Below are 14,369 nucleotides of genomic sequence, written 5' to 3' on the forward strand. Positions count from 1 at the left end.
ACAGAGGAGTGACTGTGGGACTAAGCGGACTAAGTGCAAATGAGTTGGTGTTAAATGTATAAGATACATCATGAATGTAATGGTGTAATGGCCCGTATACCTAAAGTGAGTGTGTCGGATGTTGTTCTCTATCAATGGGTCGGCTGAATGAGAAGTGTGCTGTGTTGAATGATGGCGGATGAAAGGTATATTATGCAAGTGATACCATTGAATTTTTCTTCCCTGTCCAGGTATATTCAGAGAAAATTTTGTTCAAACCAGATTTAACACAGTGTATTCTCTGTGAGTATGAACAAAGTCCTCGGATTATTTGATGAATTCGTGTTTCGGTCTACTGAATCCCATCTGCGTGGTTGTAGTGATGAAGTGATGTCCTTGCATCTCGGAAGTTAATAGCTCAAGTACTTGAGCTGTGCGTCGTTACAGAAGCTCACCCAGTGGTTGAAAAAGACCACCGTGAAACAGGCCAACATAGCAGGTGTTTAGGTAAAGCATTTCGACATTCTTTCGTCATAGAATGATATGTCATCCCATAACTCGGCCTTCTCTGCTGTTTCAAGTCAAGGCGCATTCAACAATATCCAGTTGTTATAAGCTTTATCGATACTCGGTATAATAAAACGGCAATAGCTTGTATTATCATAACGTATTTACACAAGGATACATTCAGGCTGAACCAGGCGGTAATTTAATGACCACCATGGCAACCAAAGACACTCCTCAAAGTGGGGTTTTAACACCGAAATTGCGAATTCTTGTTCTAGATGAGATTCTGATAGAAATCAGGAAAGTTAGAAGTAATAATATGAAGTTAATTTCCAAACAAGGATGATGGAATGCCCTCTAACGGCACTAAATAAATGGGAAAGAAAATTCGAAAGAATATGCTGTTAAGCACTCCTGCCAGCCATTCATAGGAAGGACAAAATAATTACAGGAAGAGACTATGATACTGTACAACGTTATACACTTGTGAAATTACTGTGGATCACCCACGGGGTTTTTGCATGCCACAGTGCACACCACATTCCGGACAATAATACAAATATATTGTTTTTAACTAAATTTCAGTAATTTATTTTCGCTTTATCTATTCTATATGTATTTGTAGTACAACAAAAAGTTATGTCTTAACTTAGCAGAGCCGAGCTACGTTGTAGGAAATTCAAACCAGAGTTTGTTGTGGAAGTCTAGACACACTACACCCAAATAAAATATACATTCTTATTAATGATATATTTCCCTCCTTCTTACCACAAATTTAAATTCATTTAATGTTTCTGAAAAATCCAAAAATTTAATAAAAAACAAAAAATTTGATGTAATAAATTTATTTATTTTTATTTAATTATTAATATTAATTATCACATCTTGTATATAAACATCTAAAAATACCCTTTCACATTAGAAAATATCTAATGGTAGTATTCGTGATCGAAATTACCGAACTTTTCGTATTTGTGTTCGAAATACTTGGCGAAGGTGTCTTTGTGGTAGATCTTAACATCCTTGAAGTACATGTTGGGTACGAAGAACTCGTATTCATCGATTTCACGATCGAAGGGATAGCCGAAAGGCATTTCATCGATGTAACGAACACCAGAGCCAATACCACAAGAGTATTTGTAGTCGAAGGTGGAGAATTGTTCGTATTCGGCGGTGAAGGGAGTGACATAGAAGAAGAATTGCATGGGCATACCCTTGACCCAACCGTGGGGTAAGACCAAACGATCGGGGAAAGCACAGTGAGGTTCGCTGATGTCCAAGGGGAATTCGTATTTGCCTTCGAAAGCAAGCATGACGTATTTGTACAATTCAGTGTAGGTGGTGCGGTCTTCAGAGGTCCAGTAGAAGTCCTTAGAGTAGCGCTTGAATTCATTGACACCAGATTTAAGAGTGTAGACAAAGCTGTCGAGTTCCATGAAGTTTTCACGGTTTTCAGTCAAGGAGATAACACGGCCGAATTCGTCGTATTTGGGAGCCAAGTAGGTACGGATAACAACCTTTTGTTCCTTGTCGGATTCAATAATGAAATCGAACTCGAAAGGTTTGTGGTTAAGGCGCATTTGACGAGCCAACAAAGTCTTGTCCCAAACGAATTGACCATCAACGAAAGTCATCTTGTCGTTCAACAAGTTGGTGACATCAAAGTCGACCAAATCGAAGAAGGTAACCAATTCACTGACCTTAACGTCCTTGATGGTGACACCAGGGAACAACAATTCTTCGTGAGTGTAGGGTTTGACATAGTAGAAGAATTGGTAGTAGACGGAAGCTATCTTCTTGTAGAACATGTAGAACAAAGGATCACGCATCATAGTTTCGTAGTTCAAGAAAACGTGGGGGTAAACTTCGAAATCGTGGGTGCTGACATCACCGAAGTACATATGGGCGAACATGTACCAGAATTTGAAGAAGTATTTGTCGAAAGTGTCAACATTGCCTTGCATAATGCTGCCAATGTATTCAATGGATTCGGGTTTGCGCAAATCAATGGTCTTGCCTTCGTAGGTGACATAGACACCCTTGGTGATGATTTCATCCAAACGGTTGAAGAAGTCCATAACCTTGTAGTAGTAGTCGAATTTGCCGTAGCTTTCAACTTCGTAGTAGTTCTTGCGGTAAGAGTAACCAACACCATTGTAGTAAACCAATTGAGGGTTGTAACCGTATTCGATGGTGTTGAAGTAGGAGAATTCAGGAATTTCACCAAAACCTTGAGACAGACGTTCCATGTAGTAACGAGACAAAATTTGACGGACATTGTACAACCAGTATTCACCACGACGATCCTTGTTCAAACCGTAGGTCTTACCATCCAAGAAGAAAGCGTAATCCATGTTAAGGTAGTACCAGTAGGCGTTGAAGCCAACATCTTCAGTGAAGTAGGACAAAGCAGATTCCTTGTTGTAGAATTCAATGTCACGGGTGTAGTCAACAGGCATGAAGAACATTTTGGTGCTTTCGAAGATTTCCAAGTATTTGGAGTCCTTATAGTATTCTTCGAAGTTTTCGCGCAACATGAAGTGTTCCTCAGAGTACCAGTGTTCGCCCAAACCCATCATCTTGTACCATTGCCACATCTTGAAGTCCTTGGTGTAGTAATAGTAGTAGTGGTTGTCGTGGTTCTTGTAGAAGGTAGCGTAATCCTTGTAGAGGATATCCTTGTATTCCTTCTCGTACATGATGTATTTGCTCCAGACATCGTAATCGAATTTCTCAGCTTCGTAAACGAATTTGCTGTTGAAGAAGTATTGAGGGAAGATTTCATAGATGGAAGGCAAGATCAAGCCATGGAAATCATCACGATGGATGACGGCCAAAGTCAAAGCATAGACGAACATGCCTTCGTTGCAGTGCATACGAGCCCAGGCAACGTTGCTTTGGAAGACTTCCCAGTTCTTGGCATAGTAGAAGAATTCGAACAAACCATAGGCTTGCTTAAGGTGGGTGTTAACTAAAGCACCGAAGAATTCTCCTTTGGGTAAGAGAGCATCGTGCTTGTAGGCTTCGTAGAATTTCTCCATGTACATGTCAAAGTGCTGGAAATTAAAAAGAAGCCTGATTAGTAAGGAATTAATTCCATTAGTTTGTGATAACTTACAGTGTACTGAGACTTGTCAAAAGTGAAAGATTTGCCCATCTTGATCCATTCCTCGAACATCAAGGGATCCTCAACACGGTAAACAATTTCGAAAAGAAACTTTTGTTTAGCCAAGAATTCCTTATCGGCAATTTTAACATCGTGCTTAGAGATGCTGCCGGCAGCAACCAAGCCAACGATGGCTAATAAAACAATGGCGATTTTCATTGTTTTGTCCTTCAACAGAGCGCGTAGTGTTCAAAACCAAACTGTCCACGGATTAGAGTTTGATATAACGATCAGTTCCAATACCTAAAGACTGCTGATGTTTTGAGAATACTTTGGGGTTTTTATACAAATTGTTTGGCATATAATTAAGAATATAAGCCTTATCAATTGTATAGATGGTTTCTTATGTATATGTTGGACCTATTTACCTTTCGGAGAACATAAAAAATGATAACAATTTAATAATATTTGAGCAAATATGGTGCGTGTGATTTTAATGTTTTTATGTTGTTGACTGTCTGTTTACGTACATATCCATTGCATATTTATCAGCAGTTTAGTGACATATATATACGTGTGTGTAATTTTTAGCACAAGAGGTTATCAAAAGTTTTGGTTTGCTATGGTTTAAAATTGTTTAATGTTTGTATGCAAAAATCCAGATTTTTTAGTGGAATGAGTAAACAGGATTTAAACAGGTGTGACTATTATAATCTGATATGATTATTATATTATTTTTGTTTTCTAAAAATAAATTTTCTATTAAATTAGCGGTGAACTGGAGAAACATTTTTAATTTTTTCATGATTTCAATATGTGTCATATGATCTGCCAGGTTTTGGTGAAATATTCTCCATTTCTTAATTATTGTTAATGTTTGAAATTTTTATAAATTGGAAATTCCAGTGTGAATTCGTACTTAAATTCAAACAACCCAGTATGCCAGAGAAAGATACGAATCGTGGGTCGTAATGGGTATTTGCTCGGAAGCTACAAGAGAGAGAGACAAAACGCTTCTAAGGGAAAATCTCAAAAGTTGTTATCACTTATCAAAAACGATCATATAATACTAAGGGGATTAATAACGGGACACTGCGGTGTCAGATGTCACCAATTCATCCTAGGTAACGCCGTATCAATGTTGTGAAGATTTTGTGTCTGTCAGGAAGAAAGCTCTGTGTAACTGTTCAATGCTAGGATCACGTTGAGCTAGAATCTAGGGTGCTGCTTCAATAGCCCCGAAGGATATATTCAACATCTCACCAATCAAACCCTTTATTTTCATGTGTGAATTTAACCTGGTATGTTGAATTTACGGACTGTACAAAAGATCCCAAACAAGGTCATGGTGGTTAGTCCCCTTTCTAATCTAATGTCATTATGTTCCATAAAGAGGTTACTTACTATATGTGAAAAAAGCGTTCCATTCGGAAAATTGTTGTACAAAATATCGAGCAAAATAAGGATATATCGTACGTGACAGAAATCCGAAGTGTTTATAAAATATAAAAATGCGCAAACATCTGCGAATTCTTTAGTTGTAGATGATTCTTTTGTGATTTCTTCCACTATTTAGCAGTTCGGTCGGACAGTCCCGAACTACCCTTATCCACCGACGAGGAAGTCAATCGTCACCCAATAGGTTACGAAAAGACAGACAAAAAGCTTAATTTTGCTTTTTTAAGTATCCACTCTCTCGCCTACAAAGGGAACACTAAAGTGAGTGCAAATCACTGTTTTTTCGAATGAATTGACTCATTGTCGAACTGCTGGGTAAGGAAAATCATTTTCCTTCATTATTCATTCAAATTATAATTGTAATTACTTACCTAAAAACATACTTTTCAATGAACATTATTTTCTATTCAAAATAAAATTTCTTACTTCTTTAACCAACTATTTTTTAGTTTTAATTAACCGCATTTTCATCACATCCCTATGAATTCGAACAAAAGTTCTAGGAACAAATATATCGTAAGAATAAAATGTAATTCTTTTTATATTATGGTTTTAGATAAAATTTTAAAGTATATAATTTTAAAGTATCAGAGAATATTTAGTCCATTTTTAAAAAGTATCATCTGAACAGATTTCTGAACACCAAAACCTACCTAAAAGTTCTCTCTTGTAGATTTCCATGAATAAATGTTTAATTTTATGCATTTTGAAGATCGAAAAAGTACTGGGTTCAATATATATGTACATATGTATATAAAAATTTCAAGGATCAGTCTTATAGACTCATTTTCAAAAACTATGAACTAAGTTGCGGACATTTGAAAATCAATTTCAACGTCTTCATTTTTTTAAATAGCGAAACAATAACGAAACACTATTGCACTAAAATATACCCAATATTATTTAAATAATCTCTACCTCCAGCTTAAATTTACTTCATGTTTCTGAAAGCAAAACAAACAATAAATAAAAACCAAACATTTGATGTAATAAATTATATTAATTTTATTTCATTATTATTATCACATCTTGTACATACACATCTAACAATACCCTTTTACATTAGAAAATATCTAATGGTAGTATTTGTAATCGAAGTGACCGAACTTTTCGTATTTGTGTTCGAAGTACTTGGCGAAGGTGTCCTTGTGGTAGATCTTAACATCCTTGAAGTACATGTTGGGTACGAAGAATTCGTATTCGTCGATTTCACGGTCGAAGGGATAGCCGAAAGGCATTTCATCGATGTAACGAACACCAGAGCCAATACCACAAGAGTATTTGTAGTCGAAGGTGGAGTATTGTTCGTAATCGGCGGTGAAGGGAGTGACGTAGAAGAAGAATTGCATGGGCATACCCTTGACCCAACCGTGGGGCAAGACCAAACGATCAGGGAAAGCACAGTGGGGTTGGCTGATGTCCAAGGGGAATTCGTATTTGCCTTCGAAAGCAAGCATGACGTATTTGTACAATTCAGTGTAGGAAGTGCGGTCTTCAGAGGTCCAGTAGAAGTCCTTAGAGTAGCGCTTGAATTCATTGACACCAGGTTTAAGAGTGTAGACAAAGCTGTCGAGTTCCATGAAGTTTTCACGGTTTTCAGTCAAGGAGATAACACGGCCGAATTCGTCGTATTTGGGAGCCAAGTAGGTACGGATAACAACCTTTTGTTCCTTGTCGGATTCAATGGTAAAGTCAAAGTCGAAAGGTTTGTGGTTAAGACGCATTTGACGAGCCAACAAAGTCTTGTCCCAAACGAATTGACCATCAACGAAAGTCATCTTGTCGTTCAACAAGTTGGTGACATCAAAGTCGACCAAATCGAAGAAGGTAACCAATTCACTGACCTTAACGTCCTTGATGGTGACACCAGGGAACAACAATTCTTCGTGAGTGTAGGGTTTGACATAGTAGAAGAATTGGTAGTAGACGGAAGCGATCTTCTTGTAGAACATGTAGAACAAAGGATCACGCATCATGGTTTCGTAGTTCAGGAAAACGTTGGGGTAAACTTCCAAATCGTGGGTGTTGACATCACCGAAGTACATATGGGCGAACATGTACCAGAATTTGAAGAAGTATTTGTCGAAAGTGTCAACATTGCCTTGCATGATGCTGCCAATGTATTCAATTGATTCGGGTTTGCGCAAATCAATGGTCTTGCCTTCGTAGGTGACATAGACACCCTTGGTGATGATTTCATCCAAACGGTTGAAGAAGTCCATAACCTTGTAGTAGTAGTCGAATTTGCCGTAGCTTTCAACTTCGTAGTAGTTCTTGCGGTAAGAGTAACCAACACCATTGTAGTAAACCAATTGAGGGTTGTAACCGTATTCGATGGTGTTGAAGTAGGAGAATTCAGGAATTTCACCAAAACCATGAGACAAACGTTCCATGTAGTAACGTGACAAAATTTGGCGGACATTGTACAACCAGTATTCACCACGACGATCCTTGTTCAAACCATAGGTCTTGCCGTCCAAGAAGAAAGCGTAGTCCATGTTGAGGTAGTACCAGTAGGCGTTGAAGCCAACATCTTCAGTGAAGTAGGACAAAGCAGATTCCTTGTTGTAGAATTCAATGTCACGGGTGTAGTCAACAGGCATGAAGAACATCTTGGTGCCTTCAAAGACTTCCAAGTATTTGGAGTCCTTGTAGTATTCTTCGTAGTTTTCGCGCAACATGAAGTGTTCCTCAGAGTACCAGTGTTCGCCCAAACCCATCATCTTGTACCATTGCCACATCTTGAAGTCCTTGGTGTAGTAATAGTAGTAGTGGTTGTCGTGGTTCTTGTAGAAGGTAGCGTAATCCTTGTAGAGGATATCCTTGTATTCCTTCTCGTACATAATGTATTTGCTCCACACATCGTAATCGAATTTCTCAGCTTCGTAAACGAATTTGCTGTTGAAGAAGTATTGAGGGAAGATTTCGTAGATGGAAGGCAAGATCAAGCCATGGAAATCATCACGGTGGATGACGGCCAAAGTCAAAGCATAGACGAACATGCCTTCGTTGCAGTGCATACGAGCCCAGGCAACGTTGCTTTGGAAGATTTCCCAGTTCTTGGCATAGTAGAAGAATTCGAACAAACCATAAGCTTGCTTAAGGTGGGTGTTAACCAAGGCACCGAAGAATTCACCCTTGGGTAAGAGAGCATCGTGCTTGTAGGCTTCGTAGAATTTCTCCATGTACATGTCAAAGTGCTGGAAATTAGAAAGAAGTCTGATTAGTAAAGAATTATTTCCTGGAGTTTGTGATAACTTACAGTGTAGTGAGACTTGTCAAAAGTGAAAGATTTGCCCATCTTGATCCATTCCTCGAACATCAAGGGATCCTCAACACGGTAAAAAATTTCGAAAAGGAACTTTTGTTTAGCCAAGAATTCCTTATCGGCAATTTTAACATCGTGCTTAGAGATGCTGCTGGCAGCAACTAAGCCAACGATGGCTAATAAAACAATGGCGATTTTCATTGTTTTGTCCTTCAACAGAGCGCGTAGTATTCGAAAACTGTCCACGGATTAGAGTTTGATACAACGATCAGTTCCAATACCTAAAGACTGCTGTTATTTTCAGAATACTTGTGGGTTTTTATACAAGTCAGTATTTCTATTTGCAGAATTTTTATCAATTATATATGTATTTGTTTTAATATTTTTTATGTTTATGCTGCACTTTTCATGAATATATAAAATTGATAAGACCACACTAACAAATTTTTATTAATTTTTTATGATTATAATTCAAGTGTTTTATTATTTTTGGGATGTTTGTTTCATGACTGATAGAAGCATACATACATATGTGGTACATAAAGATAACTTTTAGTCTAGTTATGCTAAATTATGTTCTTAATTTGATAATTGTTGTATTTAGTTTTGCAACTAGAGCATTCCCATCTATTATTCATTAGTTTAATGGTTATCAGGTGCGTTAATTTAGTTTTGTGTTTTTTATAAGTTTATCGACAAAAATTCAAACGAATGAAGTAGAGGTGAAGAATCTTGGATAATAATTTAGAACATATTCTCTCTTACAAACCAGGTATTTTATTCCTGTTAGTAAATATTTGGATTTAAATTCTGACACATCTAAATATCCTTCTCAATATTCTGGTTCCTTGTGCGACTATTTAGCTTTGTTTGCATCTTGGGAGTTTATATCTTGGAAGTGATGTAATTCCGGATATAATATTCCCCACGATTGGAAAATTTGTATGAATTGCGTCCACTAAACTGAGGTTTTGAACATTGCAAGATAATACATTTAGTGAACACTATGTTTTTTTACCAAAAACCATCTATTGAAAGGAGAACAACAGGCTCTATGGTGGTATATTTCTTCGGATTTGATGTAGTGTATATACATCCTGCTATTAACCTAACCTTTTCAGTGAATTTGCAATCTGTGATTCTTTCACTAGCCTGCTCTTGTATTTCCTTCAAATTACATGCAAATTGATTGATAGTGGTACGTCTATGGTGAATGAAACGTTCTTATGTTTTCTTGCTTCTTTACATCAGTGTCGCAAAGTGGTCGAAATTAATGATCTGGCGTCCCTTAATTCAGATTTTCAAACTTGGAGATCGGTGAAGGCTTTTTATCTTTCGGATTATCGACGGATCAAATTGATGTTTTCAATTTGGCTTTACCTTTAATATTGGCATTGCTATAAGCAGTCAATAATATAGTTTGTTGCATGAAGAAATCCGAAGAATTTGGTCAGAGATTTTTCAAAGGAATTTTCACCAATTCAAATACAACTTTATTTACTTAAAAAAATGTGGCCTTATCCTCGATTGAAGAACATTTGAAAAGCCATATGCCATATGCTATTTTAATTCCACTCATTATATCCTACAACACTATAGTCGGGAGGGTATTATGCGTTTGTACTGATGTTTGTAACACCCAAACATATTGCTCCGACACCCACCTTAAAGTATACCAATCGGCTCAGAATTACTTTAGCTATGTCCGTCTGTTTGTGTTTCCATGTAAAGCTTGTTCGCACGCTGCAGGTCGCAATTTCAAGAAAATTTTATGAAATTTGGCACATACTCTTCTTTCTACACAAGGACGAATGCTATTGCAAATTGTTGACATCGGTCCATTATTTCTCCTAGCGCCTATACAACCGTACCCCCTGATTAAAGCTTTTGAGCTCATAATTATGTTAAATATTTTAGTATGTTAACAAAAATCGGCAAAATTAAGTTTTATAGAAGTTTAAATGGCTTCGCCGATTTTTGTAAAGACCGAGCTTCATTTGGCCCTAGCCCCCATACAAACTCCCCTTCAGAAAATGAGTTGAAGATCAAAATTTACTTATAAATACTAATAAAACGATGAAATTCTACATAAATAACTTTAATGTAGTCGTAAATTCCTCTTCTAACATTTATAAGGATAGGCCCAAATTTACCCTTGCCCCCATATGAGCCCTCTTGTAGAAAATCTCTTTTTTTGTCAAAAATAAATAAAAATATTCCGGTATTAAGGTAAAAGTCAAATTAAATGCTTTATTTTTTAAAAAAGAATCAACAATTTAAACATACTCACTGGTGTAGGGTATCATATGGTCGACCATATTCAACTTATCTTATTTGTTGAAATATGAAATAAATTCCATTAACTTTATTGTTCTTTAATAAAGCATTGTAATGTTATGCAATGCTGCAATTCGCTGTCCGTCCGTCTGTATGTTAAAAGCGCAAAAGGATTTCCGAATTTTTTAGAAAAAGTATTGCGTCCAAGTTTAAATTGAACAATTTTTTACTATTGATAGTTAATATTTAGCGAACGAGAAACTCGAACATATTTCAATTGTTTTATATATAAATACGCATTTATATATAAAATATTAAATTCCATACCATCCCACATAAAAAAAAAAAAAACATTTTCTGAAAAAAAACATTTTAAATAAAAAACAGTAAATTTTGTGTTAATTAATAATATTTTTTTACTTTATTATTTTTAATATATTAATTATCACATCTTGTATATACACATCTAAAAATACCCTTTTACATTAGAAAATATCTAATGGAAGTATTCGTAGTCGAAGTGACCGAATTTTTCGTATTTGTGTTCAAAGTACTTGGCGAAGGTGTCCTTGTGGTAGATCTTAACATCCTTGAAGTACATGTTGGGAACGAAGAATTCGTATTCATCGATTTCACGATCGAAGGGATAGCCGAAAGGCATTTCATCGATGTAACGAACACCAGAGCCAATACCACAAGAGTATTTGTAGTCGAAGGTGGAGTATTGTTCGTAATCGGCGGTGAATGGAGTGACGTAGAAGAAGAATTGCATGGGCATACCCTTGACCCAACCGTGGGGCAAGACCAAACGATCGGGGAAAGCACAGTGGGGTTGGCTGATGTCCAAGGGGAATTCGTATTTGCCTTCGAAAGCAAGCATGACGTATTTGTATAATTCAGTGTAGGAGGTGCGGTCTTCAGAGGTCCAGTAGAAGTCCTTAGAGTAGCGCTTGAATTCATTGACACCAGATTTAAGAGTGTAGACAAAGCTGTCGAGTTCCATGAAGTTTTCACGGTTTTCAGTCAAGGAAATAACACGGCCGAATTCATCGTATTTGGGAGCCATGTAGGTACGGATAACAACCTTTTGTTCCTTGTCGGATTCAATGATGAAGTCAAAGTCGAAAGGTTTGTGGTTAAGACGCATTTGACGAGCCAACAAAGTCTTGTCCCAAACGAATTGGCCATCAACGAAAGTCATCTTGTCGTTCAACAAGTTGGTGACATCAAAGTCGACCAAATCGAAGAAGGTAACCAATTCACTGACCTTAACGTCCTTGATGGTGACACCAGGGAACAACAATTCTTCGTGAGTGTAGGGTTTGACATAGTAGAAGAATTGGTAGTAGACGGAAGCGATCTTCTTGTAGAACATGTAGAACAAAGGATCACGCATCATGGTTTCGTAGTTCAAGAAAACGTGGGGGTAAACTTCGAAATCGTGGGTGTGGACATCACCGAAGTACATATGGGCGAACATGTACCAGAATTTGAAGAAATATTTGTCGAAAGTGTCAACATTGCCTTGCATAATGCTGCCAATGTATTCAATGGATTCGGGTTTGCGCAAATCAATGGTCTTGCCTTCGTAGGTGACATAGACACCCTTGGTGATGATTTCATCCAAACGGTTGAAGAAGTCCATAACCTTGTAGTAGTAGTCGAATTTGCCGTAGCTTTCAACTTCGTAGTAGTTCTTGCGGTAAGAGTAACCAACACCATTGTAGTAAACCAATTGAGGGTTGTAACCGTATTCGATGGTGTTGAAGTAGGAGAATTCGGGAATTTCACCAAAACCGTGAGACAAACGTTCCATGTAGTAACGAGACAAAATTTGGCGGACATTGTACAACCAGTATTCACCACGACGATCCTTGTTCAAACCGTAGGTCTTGCCATCCAAGAAGAAAGCATAGTCCATGTTTAGGTAGTACCAGTAGGCGTTGAAGCCAACATCTTCAGTGAAGTAAGACAAAGCGGATTCCTTGTTGTAGAATTCAATGTCACGGGTGTAGTCAACAGGCATGAAGAACATCTTGGTGCCTTCAAAGACTTCCAAGTATTTAGAGTCCTTGTAGTATTCTTCGTAGTTTTCGCGCAACATGAAGTGTTCCTCAGAGTACCAGTGTTCGCCCAAACCCATCATCTTGTACCATTGCCACATCTTGAAGTCCTTGGTGTAGTAATAGTAATAGTGATTGTCGTGGTTCTTGTAGAAGGTAGCGTAATCCTTGTAGAGGATATCCTTGTATTCCTTCTCGTACATGATGTATTTGCTCCAGACATCGTAATCGAATTTCTCAGCTTCGTTAACGAATTTGCTGTTGAAGAAGTATTGAGGGAAGATTTCGTAGATGGAAGGCAAGATTAAGCCATGGAAATCATCACGGTGGATGACGGCCAAAGTCAAAGCATAGACGAACATGCCTTCGTTGCAGTGCATACGAGCCCAGGCAACGTTGCTTTGGAAGACTTCCCAGTTCTTGGCATAGTAGAAGAATTCGAACAAACCATAGGCTTGCTTAAGGTGGGTGTTAACCAAGGCACCGAAGAATTCACCCTTGGGTAAAAGAGCATCGTGCTTGTAGGCTTCGTAGAATTTCTCCATGTACATGTCAAAGTGCTGGAAATTAGAAGTGAATCTAATTAGTAAGGAATTATTTTCGGGAGTTTGTGATAACTTACGGTGTAGTGAGATTTGTCAAAAGTGAAAGATTTGCCCATCTTGATCCATTCCTCGAACATCAAAGGATCCTCAACACGGTAAACAATTTCGAAAAGAAACTTTTGTTTAGCCAAGAATTCCTTATCGGCAATTTTAACATCGTGCTTAGAGATGCTGCTGGCAGCAACCAAGCCAACGATAGCTAATAAAACAATGGCGATTTTCATTGTTTTGTCCTTCAACAGAGCGCGTAGTATTCGAAAACTGTCCACGGATTAGAGTTTGATGCAACGATCAGTTCCAATACCTAAAGACTGCTGATGTTTTCAGAGTGCTTTGGGGTTTTTATACAAATCGGTATTTCTATTTGCAGAAAATTTATCAAATAATTTTGATGTTTTATGTTGATGTTGCACTTTTCGTGAGGAATTAAATTTGATAAGAAAACACTGACAAATCTGGAAGAAACTTTATTGATTGTGTTTCAAGTGCTTTTCATTTGTAGGATGTTTGATAGAAGATAGACATTCATAAGTAGCAAATAGTGATAACTTTTAGTCTGGTTATGCTAAATTATGTTTTGAAGATGATAGTTGTTGTTTTTAGTTTTATAGCTAGAACATTCCCATCAACTATTTAGGGGTTCAAAGGTTATCAGCGCTACTAATTTAGTTTTAAATTGTTAAAATTTGTTTTTTATAAGATTAGCGACAAATAAATTATATGATTAATGGGAGTAAAATAGATGTGGAGAATTTTTGTGGACAGTAATTTAGAATATATTGTTACTTACAAAATGGATTCAGATTGAAAATTTGATATTAAATAAAATTCATTAAAATGCAATCGTTCTTGTTGAGGAAGAAATTTAAAATTGTTATTAATTGGAAAATTTTATTTTTGTTTCAAATAATATAGATTTTTACTTTCCCCTTTCAAACATACCTAAAGAAAGAACTTCTGTAGTAAGTAAAATCGGCCTTAATATTTTATATTGGATCCACGCACTCATATAAGGCCCCCTTCCGAACGTAATTGAAACGCTCATTACCGCTCAATTAAATGAAATTTTACGTAAACAAGTTTAATAGAAGCCTAAATACCTCTAC

The 14,369-nt window shown here is 37.0% G+C and overlaps 3 protein-coding genes across 4 annotated transcripts in view; all 3 read right to left on the reverse strand.

Annotated features, from left to right (window-relative positions):
• Nucleotides 1-1,315: 1,315 nt before the first annotated feature.
• LOC119605305 (arylphorin subunit C223-like) overlaps nt 1,316-14,369 on the reverse strand; it is a 19,966-nt gene continuing 6,912 nt past the window's right edge. Inside the window, exons 1-2 of one of the 2 annotated variants that reach the window (XM_037958331.1) lie at nt 3,605-4,108; nt 1,316-3,542 (exon numbers count right to left, since the gene is read on the reverse strand). In XM_037958331.1, the coding sequence (XP_037814259.1) occupies nt 1,416-3,542; nt 3,605-3,811 (2,334 nt within the window). In that variant the 5' untranslated portion in view covers nt 3,812-4,108 and the 3' untranslated portion in view covers nt 1,316-1,415. Of the gene's footprint in view, nt 3,543-3,604; nt 4,109-14,369 lie in introns of those variants that run through there. The other variant, XM_037958332.1, reaches the window with a different exon arrangement.
• On the reverse strand, nt 6,031-8,645 carry LOC119605304 (arylphorin subunit C223-like). Its single transcript, XM_037958330.1, has 2 exons — nt 8,313-8,645; nt 6,031-8,250 (listed from the first exon to the last, which is right to left on the reverse strand). Exons 1-2 carry the CDS (start codon nt 8,517-8,519, stop codon nt 6,124-6,126), a joined length of 2,334 nt encoding a protein of 777 aa, XP_037814258.1. The 5' UTR covers nt 8,520-8,645; the 3' UTR covers nt 6,031-6,123.
• LOC119605302 (arylphorin subunit C223-like) lies at nt 10,987-13,593 on the reverse strand. Its single transcript, XM_037958329.1, has 2 exons — nt 13,281-13,593; nt 10,987-13,218 (listed from the first exon to the last, which is right to left on the reverse strand). Exons 1-2 carry the CDS (start codon nt 13,485-13,487, stop codon nt 11,092-11,094), a joined length of 2,334 nt encoding a protein of 777 aa, XP_037814257.1. The 5' UTR covers nt 13,488-13,593; the 3' UTR covers nt 10,987-11,091.

The sequence above is a fragment of the Lucilia sericata genome, unplaced genomic scaffold, assembly GCF_015586225.1.
Source record: "Lucilia sericata isolate MDLA Ls3-8-SP2 unplaced genomic scaffold, ASM1558622v1 Contig000473F_arrow, whole genome shotgun sequence".
Taxonomy (NCBI): Eukaryota; Metazoa; Arthropoda; class Insecta; order Diptera; family Calliphoridae; genus Lucilia; species Lucilia sericata.

Coding starts and splice junctions, on each gene's coding strand:
- LOC119605302 (XM_037958329.1), bottom strand. CDS start 13,487: ATGAAAATCGCCATTGTTTTATTAGCTATCGTTGGCTTGGTTGCTGCC. Junction 13,219..13,280: donor TTGACAAATCTCACTACACC/GTAAGTTATCAC, acceptor TCTAATTTCCAG/CACTTTGACATGTACATGGA.
- LOC119605304 (XM_037958330.1), bottom strand. CDS start 8,519: ATGAAAATCGCCATTGTTTTATTAGCCATCGTTGGCTTAGTTGCTGCC. Junction 8,251..8,312: donor TTGACAAGTCTCACTACACT/GTAAGTTATCAC, acceptor TCTAATTTCCAG/CACTTTGACATGTACATGGA.